The sequence below is a fragment of the Marmota flaviventris genome, chromosome 14 (assembly GCF_047511675.1).
Source record: "Marmota flaviventris isolate mMarFla1 chromosome 14, mMarFla1.hap1, whole genome shotgun sequence".
NCBI lineage: Eukaryota > Metazoa > Chordata > Mammalia > Rodentia > Sciuridae > Marmota > Marmota flaviventris.
The window spans coordinates 94,943,030-94,958,456 of NC_092511.1; the positions used below are offsets into that span (position 1 = coordinate 94,943,030).

General features: G+C 44.9%; 1 protein-coding gene across 1 annotated transcript in view; it reads right to left on the bottom strand.

Moving 5' to 3' along the window:
• The window catches only part of Sh3rf3 (SH3 domain containing ring finger 3), a 335,414-nt gene that overhangs the window by 118,791 nt on the left and 201,196 nt on the right, over positions 1-15,427 (bottom strand). The window contains exon 2 of the mRNA XM_027948923.3: positions 13,735-14,010. Coding sequence (XP_027804724.2) covers positions 13,735-14,010 — 276 coding nt within the window. The remainder of the gene's footprint in view (positions 1-13,734; positions 14,011-15,427) is intronic.

Sequence of the window (15,427 nt, forward strand, 5' to 3'; positions counted from 1 at the left end):
AGTAGACAGCCTGAAAGAACAGATGGGCAATGGATATATTCGAAGAAACACTAGTGATCAAAAACACTGTAACAGAAATGAAGACTGTGTTTGATGGGCTTATGAAGAGACAGGACATGGCTCCTCATGAGGAAAGAATCTCTGAGCTTGAGTATATCATGACAGAAACCCCCCAAACAGAAAACAATGATGAAAATAAAAACACAGAACAGAATATCCAAGAACTTGAGACGAAATACCTATAATGAGAATACCATAGAAAGAACGAAACAAACAGGAAAGTACTTGAAATAATAAGATTGAGAATTTCTCCAAATTAATGTCAGGTATCAAAGTCACAGCTCTAGGAAGCTCAGAAAACACCTAGCAGGATAAATGTCAGAATAACTACACCTACACATATCATTATCGAACTAGAGGAAATTAAAAATAAAGAAAGACATAGAATAAAAGCATTTCCAAAATTATCCTTCAAAAAGTGAAGAAGAAATACAAATTTCTCAGACAAGCAAAAACTGAGGGAATCTGTTGCCACTACCTTGCAAGAAATATTAAAAGATACTCTGAGGTTATGGCTCAGCAGTAGAATGCTTGCCTAGCACGTGTGAGGCCCTGGGTTCGATCCTCAGCACCACATAAAGAAATAAAATAAAGGTATTGTGTTCATCTACAACTAAAAAAAAAAAAAGACACTCTTTAGAAAGAAGGAAAGTAAAAAGGGTTAGAAACTCAGACCTACATAAAGAAAGAAAATGTTTAACTGCTGGAGAGAAGGAATAAGTAACAGTAAAATGGCCCTGCTGGAGATTGGGCCCGGGGCTCATGCATGCTATGCAAGGGCTGTACTGCCGAGCTACAGCCTCAGCCAACTCCTCGTGTTCTTAATTGATCTAACAAATAAGAATTTGCTAGAATATCAGAAACTACGCATTTGATTATGCCTTGTTCTGTGAGTGTGTCTAGATACACACTTACATATGCTTACGAATTAGGAAAATAACAGCAATGATACAAGGGATGATAGGAAAAAGTAAAGACTATTTTGTGGCTACAAGGTACTCACACTACCCATGAAGCAATGTATGGTTATTTGAAAGTAGACTTGGATTCGTGGTAAATGTATATTGCAAGTTCCAGGACAATGACTAAAAAAAAGTAATAAGAAAGAATGCTTAGAAAAGAGACATATGAAAATTATCAAAAATGCTCACACAAAACCACAAAAGAGAGAAAAAGTAGAAGGCATAAAGGAGCAAAAAAAACAAGGGCAACAAAGATGATTTAATACAAATGTATAATCACTAATCAATGATATGATATAAAAATGAAGAGATTGTCAGAGTGGGTCAAAAAACAAGACCCAACTCTATGTTATCTATAAGAAACATACTTTAAATGTAAACACACAAATTTGTTAAAAGTAAATGGATGGAGGAAGATATACAGTATTTACATTTATCAAAAGATAGCTTTCTTTATTTCAGACAGAGTTGTCTTCAGAGCAAAGAGAATCATGGGGGATTAGAGAGGGAGCACTGCATAATGACAAAGAAGTCAATTCTCCAAAAAGACAAAATCAAGTGTCAAAAGACACAGGGCAATAACTGATGGAACTGCAAGGAAAAATAGATGAATCCATTGTTATTGTGGGCAATTTTAGCACTCTTGTATCAGAGATGAACAGATCCAGCAGGCAAAACACCAGTAAGGACATAGTTGATTTCAACAGTACCATCGATCAGCAGGATACAATTGACATCCACAGAATACTTCATCAAACAACAGTGAATTACACATTCTTCTCAAGCTCACAGGGGCTATTCACCAAGATAGTGACATTTAGGGCCATAAAACACATCTTGACAAATTTAAAACACTAGAAATTGTACATTGTCTACTCTCAGACCACAGTGGAATTAAACCAGAAATGAGCTACAAAATGATAGCTTGGAAAATCCCCCAAATATTTGGAAATTTAACAATATACTTCTAAATAACACTTGGGTTAAAGGAGAAAACTCAAGAAAAATTTCAAAATGTTTTGAACTAAATAAAAAAGAAAATATAACATACCAAAACTTGTGGGATGCAGTGAAAACAGTGATTAAAGGAAAATTTATGGCATTAAATACATATATCAGAGAAGAAGAAAGACCTAAAATTAATAATCTCAGCTTCCACTTTAGGACACTAGATAAAAAGTGAAATCTAAAGTAAACAAAAATGAATACACACTAAAAATTAGGACAGAAATCAATGAAATAAAAAATTAAAAAAATCAACAGAGAAGATCAATGAAACCCCAAAAGTGGGATCTTGAAAAGATAAATAAAATCCATAAACTTCCAGCTAGGCTAATTAAGAAATAAAGAGGATGCAAATTACTAATATCAGAAATAAGAGATGAGATCACTACATGCCCAATGAACATTAAAAGTACAATCAAGAAATACTAAGAACAACTGTGTCCACAAGTCTGATAACCCAGACAAAAAACAGAACAATTCCTTGAAAGATACAAGATAATCTAAATAGGTCTATAAAGTAGGTCTACATCTATTAAAGAAATTGAATCAGTAGTAAACTTCCAACAAGTACCAGGCACAGATGGGTTCAATGGTGAATTCTACAAAAATTTAAGGAAGTAATTATACTGATTTTTTACACTCCCTTCCGGAAGAGAATAGATAAGGAAATACTTCCTAATTCATTCTATGAAACCAAAACCACCTTAATTCCCAAATCAGGCAAAACATCACAAGAAGAGAAAACTATAAACCTATGTCTTTAATGAACATGGACAAAAAACCTTCAACAAAATCTTAGCAAATCAAGTCCATGAACAAGTGGGATTTATCCCAGATATGCATGGTGAAAATTAATTAATGCAATTCATCACATTCATAAGCTCAAGAAGAAAAACCCCTCGCTCATATCCATAACTCAGAAAAGAGTTTGACAAAAATCCAACATCCATTCATGATAAAAAACCCTCAGAAAACTAGAAATAGAAGGGAACTTCCTCAACTTGACAAAAAATAATCTTTTAAAAAACCTACAGCTAATATTATCTTTAGTGGTGAAAAAATTGAAAATTTTCCATTAGAATCAGGGATAAGGCAAGATATAGCTTCTTACCATTTCTTTTCAACATTGTATGGAAAATCATAGCTAATGCAGTATGAAAATGAAATAAAAGGTGTACAGATTGGGAAAGAAGAAATAGAACTATTCTTGTTTGCAGATGACATGATCGTCTAGGTAGGAAATCTGACAGAGAGGCATTTATCCCAAACAGCTTTAAAAAAAAATAAAAGAAAATCTGACAGAGTCAAGAAAAAACTTTTGAAGCAAATTGACAGGTTGCAGGATATAAGGTTAATATAAGAAAGTGGTTGCTTTCCTGTACACTAGCAATGAACAAGTGGAATTTAAAATAAAAGCACAATACCATTTTATATGGCCACCCCACAAATTAAATACTTAGATATGAATCTAACAAAATACGTGCAAGATTTATATAAGAAAGGTATGAAAGGAGCTCAGTGGTATAGTGCCTGCCTTGCATGTGTGAGGCACTGGGTTTGCTCCTCAGTATCACGTAAAAATAGAGATATTGTATCCATCTACGACTAAAAAAAAGAAAGCTATGAAAATCTGATGGAAGAAATCAAAGAAGAACTAAATAAATGGAGACATATTATAAGTTTATGGATGGTCACAATGTCAATTGTTCCTAAATTAATCTATACTTTCAATGTAACCCCATCAAATTATCAGCGGGTTATTTTATGAAAATTGAGAAACTGATTATAAAGTTCCTATGGAGAAGCAAAAGACTCAGAATAGCCAACACAGAATTGAAGGAGAAAAACAAAGACTGATAGGCCTGATCTTAAGACTTAAAGTTGTGAAGACAGTGTGGCATTGTTGAAAGAACAGACAAACAGATCAGTGGGACAGAACAGAGCACCCAGAAATAAACCCACATCAATACAGTCAACCTTTGACAGCAAAGGAAAAGCAATGGAGAAAAGATGGTTTTTCAACAGATGATACTGGAAAAACTGGATATGTTGCAAGAAAAAAAAATTTAAAAAAAGAAAAGCACAGACCTGACACCCTTCACAAAACCTAAATCACAATGAATCCCAGACATAAATGTAAAATGTAAAACTACATAAGTCCTAGACGATGATGTAGAAGAAAATCTATATAACCTTAGATTGGGCAATAACTTTTTTTTTTTTATCAGTCCTGGAAACTGAACCCAGGGGAACTTTACCACTAAGCTACATCCCCAGCCTTTTTTATTCTTTGAGACAGGATCTCGCTAAGTTTCTTAGGCCCTTGCTTAGTCGCTGAGGCTGGCCTTAAATTTGTGATCCTCTTGTCTCAGCCTCCTGAGTGGTTAGGATTAGAGGTGTGCTTGGCTTATAATGACTTTTGTAGACAACATCAAAGGTACCATCCATGAAAGAATTGATAAGCTAGGCTTCAGTAAACTTAATACCTTGGATTCTGCAAAAGACAATGTCAAGAGAATGAGAAAATAGGCCACAGACTGGGAGGAAACATTTATAAAAGATATGACAAAGGACTATCATTCAAAATATACAAAGGACTCTTAAAATTCAAAATAAGAAAAAAATCTGATTTAAAAATGCATCAAAAAACCTTAACAGGCATTCTCCAAATTAAAAATATGAAAATATGCTCCATGTCATATGTCATCCAGGAAATGAAAATTAAAACAATGAGATACCATAACACACTGATCAGAATGGCCAAAATTCAGAACACAGAGAATACCAAATGCTGGCAAGGATGTGAAGCATTAGGAACTCTCTTTCATGGATGGTAAGAATGCAAAATTATACAGCCACGTGGTGGCAGGATCCCCAAATTCCTTATTCAGTTGAGCTAGGAGAACAGTGGAGTACAGGGAGCTGGCCACTCTTCACACATAAAAATAAGGAACTAACTTTGCCTATGAATGTTTAGGAAGGTTTCCCACAGGTCTGCCTCTGACCCAAACTCACACAATGGGGACAATCCCCAAAGAGGACTGCATGAGTGCTGGAAATGAAAAAAAAAGCCACTCTGGCGTGTTGCCAGTATGAATTCTGGTATGTTCTGGAATCAATAAGGGCTTCTCTAGGCCCCAGGGTGGGTCCAGGAAAAAGTGGCCAATTTTTCATAGGCTGGATCACAACAGGTCTTCCAGTTGGTTGTCATGTTTCAAAAACTAGTGCTTTCAGAATGACAAGGAAGGAGGAAATAGTATTCTGCAGACTCTTTGGTACGTGGAGAAACACCTACTTAAGATTCCATGAAGACGGCAAAGGTTCACTGCCAAGTTTTTAGCAGACACTTCATGGAGAAGGGCACCCCTGTGATGCCCACTCTCTCTCCTCACAGGCATCCACCAACATGGCGGCTCCTGGTTGCCGTGGACAGAGTCATGCTGGGTGACATACAGGGACAGAACCTGTGCACTTGGCCTCTGTAGAGCTGTGCTCTATGTCACAGGTTGATACCCATATTCTAGAAAGGATCAGAGAGTAAACATTTCAGGATTTGTGGGCCGACTACTCAACTCTGCCTTTGAAGCATAAGTGCTGCTGAATACATAAATAAATGATCATGGCTGCATACCAATAAAACTTTATTTTTAAAAGAAAAAAGGTGGCAGCAGGATTTAGACAATGCATCCTAATTTATCAGTCTTTGCCTGCTGTAGATGAGCAGATAAAACCAAACTGGACACCAAAGACATCACTGCTAGGTGAATTAGACATGCTTCTGGGTTAATATGGCAGCATTCAAGGATTTTATGAATGAAAATTGCTTCCACGACATCATTTCCCTTTCAGAGGCAAAACTCAATTTCGTTTTGAAATTTTCATGTCAAGTGCTCATTACTCACTGTGGGCCAGTAGACTCCATATGCTGTTTTCCCTATTCCCTGATATTTCCAAGTTTTTGAACACACACCAAATGCTGTTGCCGTATGGCTATGGCTGGCCTTGGCATTCAGGTGATCGCTGGGTGGTCCTAAATGATTTTAAGTTTGGGCTGTAGTTTACAAAAAGACTATGTTGCCCTTCTTCCCAAGGCTTGGTGGGGAATAAATGTGTAAAGGACTTAGGTGACACAATCACCACCCCTGATCTATAAGGGGCATTTACATGTGTTTTTAATTCATTTGCCTACCTCCTCCCAAGTCTGTGTTCATTTCCACCTGGGAAAAAAGAAAGCTGAGAAAAACAGATGGGCCTCTGTTAAGAACAGCAGCTGAGGGTCAGAGCACAGACGGCTGACCTTCCTGCCCTTTCTGGGCTGCTGCGGGTGGCCAGCACAACATACTGCCCTTTCACACCGCCTCACAGGTCACAGCTTGGTAAATCTCCTAGCTCATATCAAGCATTTTGGGGCTCAGCCTGAAATGCCACAGGAGCTAAAACGTTGGAGATTTGGAGAATCCAAGTCCCTGATATTTTACTCTCCTAAATCCAAGTCTCCTAATAGTTTTCTCTCAGCTTATTTTTTTTTCTTTTGAGTATTAGGGATTGCACCCAGGGACACCCTGCTAGTGAGCTGCATCCCCAGCCCTTTTTGCTTTTTATTTTGAGATAGGGTCTTGCTGAATAGCCCAAGCTGGCCTCAGGCTTGCTGTTCTCCTGCTGAGCCACCTGTGATGCTGTGTGTCAACATCACATGTGCAACTCCTGGAGATCGCTCCCAAAGAGGGTATGAAGACCCAACAGCCTTCTCTCCTGGAGGCCACAAAACTTCCTTACGTCTGCTCTCTCCTGCAGTCAAAACCTTTCTAAGAAGCAGGAAGAAACCAGAGCCCAGAGATGGCCTTAGGTGACACCCGGCGGCCATCAGTCTCATGGGTCTGTATAAGCGCAGGATCCTATGTGCTCCCAAGCCTGCTGCAATCTGACAGTGACCTGGCTCTGCCACAGGCAGCAGGCCACAAATGGAGTTCTCAAACCGTTCTATTTTTTCCAACAGAAGGGAAACTTTTAAAAAGTTAAAGCTCAGAAATACCTCAGTCTTTTTTCCCCCCTCCCCTGAGAAATGACACAGAATTGTGCCTCTGATCACTTCTGCCTTTTGTAGTAAGACTTCCTGGACTCATTGGCTGCCACTGATCCCACAGAGCAGGCCAGCCCTGTGGCCTCTGTCCTGGTGCTGGTCCTGGTCCTGCTGCCATCTCAGCAGCTATGACTTACCAGATGGCTTGCTCACCTGTCTGAACTCCAGAGGCTGCCAGGGGCCCAGGGCCACTCAAAGCAAGGCAGAGGCACACCTCTGAGCTGGAAGGAACTTTCAGTCACAGCGTGGGCCCAGGAGAGAGGGAAGAGGTCAGAGGTCAAACCCTCTTGGTGCTTGGACCTACCCCTACTGCACACACAAACACACACACATGCCCGGGACGGTCTTGCCTGTCTGTCCATCCACTGTCAGTCATGGGCATTTGAGGGTGGGACTTTGTGGTGCTTACCTCACTACCTGGCACCAAGCTGGCTCCTGGAACACAACCAGGGCTCGATATATCTGGAGAGTGAATGAATGGGCCAAGGACCAAGGATGGGAAGAAGTGGACACTGTCGACAAGAAGACCCTCACTCAGGCCATGCAGAGCATTTTCAGCTTCATGGTCAGATATATCTCCATTGTCCCTCCTGGGTGTCCCATGCTGGGGATGGACAGTAAGTGATCATGACCCGCCTTCAGGGCTGCGTTACAAATCTCTGTATCTCAGGAGGAGAAGGGTGGAGTACAAGGTATACAAGGCTCCATCACACAGGGTTGGGGCACGCCTAGCGAGGACAAAGGCCTTGCTGTGAATGTGGGGGGAGGACCCCAGGCTGTGGGAAGGAGATGCACAGGCCCTTGGGGACTCGGTGGTCCCCTGGAAGCGAAAACCATCAGGAGCCCACGGTAGCCAGGCAAGGTCAGAGGCCAGCAGTAAAAGGTCTGTAAGAGGGTGCAGGTACCAGGTCCTGGAGCCAGTAGAGGCTGTGCCAGTGACTCAAGGGGAGATGAGAGCCATGGAGAATTCTGAGTAGAGGCCCTACCATATGATGCCACCTTGAAGTCACCCCATCCACCCAAGGAGAGCAGGCTGAGGCGCCTGCACTGACGAGTGCTGGGGCAGGGCCAGGCTCCCTGGCACATCCGTGGGAGAAGCTCCCGTTCTGCATGCAGGGGACATATTCTAACAAAGCCTCAGATTCAGTTCGAGCTTTACCTGCAAACCAAAACTGCAAACACTTCCTCTGAACCCTGCCTGATGTCAAAAGAAGCGGCTGGGCTGGGTGTCCAGCAGCTGCCACCAGGCTGCCTCGTCCCCTCCCACTGTCCCTCTCCCCGCATTCCCCTGAGTTGGGCAGTCAGAAAAAAACACTTCCTTCCTGGGAGGCACAGAGGCACAAGGAGGAAGCTGCAGGGTGACTGCCAAGTCGGGAAGGAGGACTCCCCCTTGTAAGGAGCACGGGGCCCCTTTGAGTGTCCCTGGTAACGGTTTATTTTTTTTTCTTTTGAGTATTAGGGATTGCATCCAGGGACACCCTACTACTGAGCTACATCCCCAGCCCTTTTTACTTTTTATTTTGAGATAGGGTCTTGCTAAATTGCCCAAGCTGGCCTCAAGCTTGCCACTCCCCTGCTTAGCTGCCTGAGTCAATAGGATTCCAGGCATGTGCCACCCCATGTGGCCCCGACAACTTTTTCAGGGTACAAAAGCCAAGTGAGAGGTGTTATGGTTTGGATATGAGGTGTCCCCCACAAATCTCATGTCGGATAATATGAGAATGTTCAGAGGTGAGATGATTAGATTTAGAGACCTGTGACATAAGAAGTGGATTAATCCATTTGATGGATTAATAATCTAAGTGGACTACTGGGTGGTAATGGTAGACTGATGGAGTGTGGCTGCAGGAGGTAGGTCATTGGAGGCATGTCTTTGGGGATTATATTTTGTCCCTGACTCCTCTCTTGCTGTCTGTTTCCTACCTGCCATGAGCTGATAAGCAGTCTCCTTCGCCATACCTTTTCACCATGAGGTTCTGCCTTACCCCAAGCCCAGAGCACTGCAGTAAGCTGACCATAGACTCAGATCTCATGAGCCCAACAAAATTTTCCTCTTCTAGGTTGTCTTTTTTTTCAGTATTTTGGTCACAGTGATGAAAAGCTGACTAACACCGGGGGTGCTCAGGAGGGGGGAGAGAGTGGTTAGTAAGCCCCGCTCTTCTGGGGGCTCATCTCACTTTGAGTCATGGAAAAAGCAGAAGGCAAAAATTCTTGAGTCTTTCCAGCCTGGAAAGCATCCCAATTCCCACTTAGGAGGAAGCAGGGATGACAGAGTGGTCCAGAGGCTGGCCCAGTTGGCTGGCTCTGCTGACCATGGAGCAATGGTACCAATATAAGGTGCTGGCCCATATCACACCCTGAGCAAACCTCTCTAAGACTCGGCCACCAGGAAAGTAAGAATGCAGCAGAGTAGCCCTGGATATCCTCAGCTGTGCATGCAGTATGTGTCTTAAGGAGACATTTATGTTCTATGAGTTAGTTATAGGCACAACCACAACTTTTCCTGAACCAGGAAGAAAATATTCATGGGAATACCTATTTGAGCTCTGTTTTTCCAATGGCTTTGCTCCCCTAATCCCAATATCAACTCCATTTTATAGTGAAAAAGAGCTTCAAAGACTAAGTAAATGCCCCAAAGTCACTATACAAGAAGAGTGACTTGAACCTACAACTGACTTGAGAACCCAAACTCTGTCTGCATTTAAGTTTTGCCCATCTCAGTTTATCCCCTGGGTCAGAGAACATCATCTGGGATTCATGCTGGATTGGCTTACAAAGGAGAGAGCTCTACTTTTTGTTGTTGTTGTTGTTACTGGGGATTGAACCCAGGGGGCACGTAACCACTGAGCCACATCCCCAGTCTGTTTTTTATTTTTTGAGACAGAGTCTCAATAAATTGCTGAGGTTGGCTTTGAACTTGTGATCCTTCTGCCTCTGTCTCCTCTGGGGCTGCTGGGATTACAGGGTGTGCTATCATGCCTGGCGTGCCTCTATGCTTTTGATATACGGTGATTAACACTCAGGGAATGACTTTAAGGAGGTCACATGACAGGAGCTGATGGAGACACCAACGGTGTTTGTCAAATTTGTCAACTTAAAGCATCCTTTTGGCCCTGTGGGTTGGGAATAGGCAAGGGAATGAGAGGTGAGGGCCCGCAACGCAGCTCTCTCCTCACATGGCAACACTGTGAGGAGTTGGGGTGACCTGGCAAGCCTAGGACCCTCTGTAGTCAGGTGCAAAAGTGGTTCTGTGAGCGGCCAGGCACTGCCTTTGAGGATTCCTGGATATCGCAGAGGATATACATAAGGCGGGCCAAGCCCTCCAGAGCCAACCACAGTTCCCTAGTGATGATGACATCCTTGTGAACAGAAAGTTACATAATAGGGGCTCAAGAAACATTTATTGAATTTCATAGTTGAAAGGAAATAAGAGATTGGGATTAAACTGCCAAATACAAATGGCATTCACCTTGCCCTCTGTAGACCAAGCCCTAAGCTCTGCTCTGCTCTTAGATCGTGTATCACTGACCCCTTAGACTGGGCACTGGTGTACTGACATGAAGTCAAGCCACTTTGGACCAGCAAGGTTAAGTGTCTTCCTAAAGCCACCAGAGCATATCCCTGGGTCACCATCTGCACAGGTGCCTCTCCACGAAGCCCAGCCCCGCTGTGGACTCAGAGGGCACAGGTGAAGAAGAGCTGCGGGCAGCACTCCTGAGCCCTGTTGGCAGGACCTGCCCTTAAGTCTTTGTGTTTGCACAAGCCCAGCTTTGTGGAGTGGGACTACTGAGAAGTCATAAAATGTGCTTTTTCTATCTGCTTTACAAAAGGTAACTATTCATTCTCTTCTTAAATAAAACAAAGACTGGTTCTAGAACAACTTTAATGAATGCCATTTTAACAGGACTATTCAACATTGAAGGTGAAAAATCTACCTTTGATTCACCTGCTTCAAGATTCTTTAAGTGCCTCCAATCGAACACAATGATGTGCTTTAGAGGAAAGTTTGCACCATTTTTGGAGACCCCCCCCCCGTCCCTACAGATGCCAGAAAGGAACATATCCAAAGGACAAACTGGTCTCTGGAGGTAAATCGGCTGGCACTAGCCAGAGAAGCTGAAGTACGAGTGCCCGGGGTCACCTGGAGTGTGAGCAAGTGGAGGTTGTTAGGACAGTGGCCATGTGTGTCTCCGCATTGTTCCAGGTCCTGCCAATGAACAGGGCCAGGTGCCCCCACTGGAGGGAAACCTCAGGAGACTCAGGAAACAGAGATCAAGTCGAGGGCAGTCTTGAGGAGCTGCCATGTCTTTCAGAGCCTGGATATGGAGACATTTAGAACTGAGAGGTGCCCGTGGAGCAGGACAGTTATTAAGGTTGCTGTCCCCTCTCCCACATCTCACTCTGTGGGGATCATAGGACTACAGTGAGGGTGGGAAAAAGGGGATGTGGAGCATGGTGGGAGGCGGCTGTCAGAGCATGAATATCTTTGAGAATCGCATCCAGGGGTCTCTAATTCTCCATAGGAACCCATGGGATTCAAGAAAAGAAAGTCGCTATGAATTCAAGAAAAGTCAGCCCTGTAGGAACTGTCATTGCCTCCAAGTAACAGGAAAGCCCAGACCCTCTCCTGGCTGGCACCTTTGCTCCTCCATCTCAAGGTCACCTTCGAAGAGGCCCTCATGGCAATGCTTGCCTTGGGGACATGCTCACACAGTTGTGCACCCCCAAACATGCTGAGCACAGAATAAGTCCAAGCGGAACACAGCTGACAGGTGTCCCTGAGAACTAATTTGTTGTCTCCCTTGAAGGTTTGAATGGACTCTTTGGGAATTTGGGACTCTTTGGGAATCATTGGGAATTTGGAGATCCTCACTGCACATGCTTCTAGGCATGATCCAGCACAGCTCATCGTCCTCTGAAGTTGGCGTTTGCACACTTAATTCTCTTGACTTGCCTGTGGCCGGGGTTTCCCCAAGCTCAGGACTTCAGGCTCCAGAGTGTGCAGGGAGCCTGCCTGTCCTTGGACACAGCACAGTGCGCAACATGGAACCAGGTCCTGTACGTTTTTGTAGAATAAGTGGGCAAACATCCCTTTGTCTTTTTGTCCACAGGGCTCTGGTCTTTACCTGGAGTTGAGTCCTGGCCAGAGGCACCTAGAATGGAAAAGGCTGTGGCAATGGTAGGCAAGGCAGACATGCGCTTCTACAGGGGCAAGCTGGACCTGCCTAGAAGCTCCTAGACACTGAAGCTGTTCACGTGGAGTTCTCCTGACCCAGAATTTCTTCCTAGGAAGTCCTGGGAGGAGGACCTTGACCTTGGTTGTTTCTGTCATTGGAGCCAGCTGAGCCTGATACTGTTCGGTGCCTATCTTCTTAGCAAGGCCATCACTGGATACTATGAGGTCACAAGTGACATCACAGAGGATCAGCAGCCCCCAGGGTCCTCTCAGGACTGATTCTCCAGAGTCCACTGGGCAGAGAAGCAAGCAAGGTACCTTGGGAAGCCTGCCACTCAGAGAGAAAGAGAAAGAAAGAAGGAGAGAAAGAGAAGCCCCCCCCCACCCCGACTTCCTGGGAAGTTGCACGGGCCAGATGACAATGGGAATCAGCATCTGAACACCTTGATGAAAGAAAGGAAGAAAGAGTTGGATTCCCTGAATGAAAAATGGATTATTCACTGTCAGGACGAACAATAGAACAAGACATAAATAGCAGCCGGGCAAGGACATGCCAATTTTGCTCAAAAAAAAAAAATGGTGTGCATGGCACTTCTGTAGCCCTCCCTGGAGCTGCGGTGCCACAGCTATGTTCTGCACCAGCAGCTGGGGCAGTGGGAAGGAGGGAGAATCACAGTGGCCTCCAGGAATTGGGAAGAATATGGGCCTCAAAGAGAAAGGGAGAATTACAGCTCTGCTATTTACCACTGGGGAGGGCAGCGGTGTACAGTGGGGGAAGAACAGGCAGACAGAACAAGACAAGGAGAGAGAAGAGAGCACCAACCTAGAGAACAAGGACCCCCTTGGAACCCCGGCGAGGGGTAAGGATAAACTGTGAAAGTGTGGTCAGGCACTTGGAGTAGATAACTAATCAACAGGAACTCCAAGGCGGCCAAAACCAGGCCCTCTGCACAACTCCATGGGCAAATGTATTTTCTGGCCCTGACTATTTCAAACAGTTTCCCCTGCCCGGCCTGGCCTGCCTGCGGGATGGGCTATGATGCCCTGCTTTGGCGTCAGCTATCACATCCCAGTGAGCTGCCCCGGGTCTGTGCAGCAGTTTCTCTGATACCCCATGCATCCTCGAAACTCATTTCCCTGCACTGGAATTAACGCTTAAAATCATGACTTGGGGCAACAGGAGTCCTGCTACTGATGCTAATGGCAGGTCATAGGATGTCATGCTCCTGTGCCACCTGTGGGTGGACCAAGTTTCTGCTGGTGCCATCTCATATCATTCAACAAAAACTCCATGAAGCAGATGCAGCCAGTACTGGTCCTTAAGAAGGCACAGAGCAGGAGGCTGCATCCTTTATCCTGGGCCTAAGGGAGGAGCCAGGGTTCAAACTCAGTGGGAAGGTGCTGCCCTGGCTCTGGGTGGGCCCAGAGGCCGACAGCGGGGCTCTCCTTACCTTGGTGAAGGTCAGACAGTCCTTGTCTTGGTCTCTGTCCTTCATCTCGAAATCATAAAGTGCCTTGCCCTGGGGCGGGGCCTGCGGCAAGGGCCGGACACACTGAATGTAGCTGGCTGGCAGGAAGCCGTGTGTGCCGTGCAGCTCCCCGTGGTACCAGTTCTCATCCACCTTGCGCCGCAGGATGATGATGTCCCCCTTGTTGAACTTCAGGTCACCAGGTTCTTTTCCCTCATAGCTGTACAGGGCCTTGCCGTAGGGCAGCTGGGATAGGTTCTGGAAGCAGAAAATAACATGTGGTGACTTGAAACGGCCCTTCCTGATGTTGGGGGGCCTGCATGGGCAGCCTGGGATTCTGAGGGGCTTTTCTGAGCCTTGGGGATGTTGAGAACACGCTGCAAGTGGAAAGTACTTCAAAGGTACAGACAGCCTGTCACAGGAGCCCACAAGCTTCTTAACCTCAGTGAGACAAGAGGGTGCTTGTCATGGGAGTCCCTCTAAATGGTACCATGAGGACCAGGCATGATCTCCAATCTTTTACAAAGACCAAATCACTCTGCACTGAAAGGTTCTGAAGGATGCAGTCAATTACCTTCCTCTTCAGAAGAGGAATCTAAGGCACCAGGCAGAGGGTAACTTGCCCCGGACCCACCCTTAGGAGTAGTAGGTAGATTGGAGCCAGGTGGTCGGGGCTCCAGAATGCTCCTACTCATTACTCTGTGCTGAACCTTTTCCCACTGGGTGCTGTTTTTCAGGAGATTTTGTCTAAAAGCTACCAGATTTCCTACAAGTATGACCCAACAGAGCTTTCTTTCCCTAGCTTACTGACCCCTCACAGCAAATCAGGACATGTGCAGGGGGGTTTGCGTTGAGCAGGCCAGTCCACATGGCAGCAATCACGCCACTCCAGCCCTGCCGTGGACTCAACCAGCAGCATGTGCTCAACCTATCCAAGCGAGACACAACCTGGCTGAGGAGCTTGGAGGCCGCTCCCAGGTCCTTGGTCCCCTGTCACAGACCAACACCCCCAGGGATGTATGCAGCCTTTTGCTGCATACAGTAGCCTGTCTGTTCCAAAACTATGATTTCCTATCTTCTTACCATCAGGAGAGTGTCCCTGCCTTTCCTGTCAAAATCTGCCCAACCTATCCAAAAAAGGATCTGCCATCCTTGGTGTCAAAGAGTGACCAGCCTTTAAAATGCATCTGAAACAGAATTCTTTACAATCTTCTGTTCTCCAGCAACGAGAGGTCCATCAAACAATCCTAAGGCTTGATCTGATGTTTTTGTGCACTTCCTGGGCTCCTCTAATTGGCCCTGTTTTGTAAAGACCAGTTGGCTGCATGGGTTTCTTTTCCATTTCCTTATGGGTGGCCAACACCTGCTCGACTGAGTGAGCTTTGCCCAAGGTCCATTCTGTGCCAGAGGAAAGCCTTACCATTGTCCCTGTGTCTATACCCAGTGATTTTCCTACCAGAAGCTGCATTTTCTCACCAGGGCTGCCTGTGCCAAGGGTTTCTGTAGTATTCGAATCAATCAATACCAGCACAAAAGCCCGAAGCAGCAGGACATCAAAAACTCTTTGTAGAGGACTTAATAGCACATTGCAACTCCATCATTCTACATTTATGTCTCAGAATGGTCAGGCGACAGCAGTTAAGAGACCCGCTGGCAGACTGACAAACAGCCACCA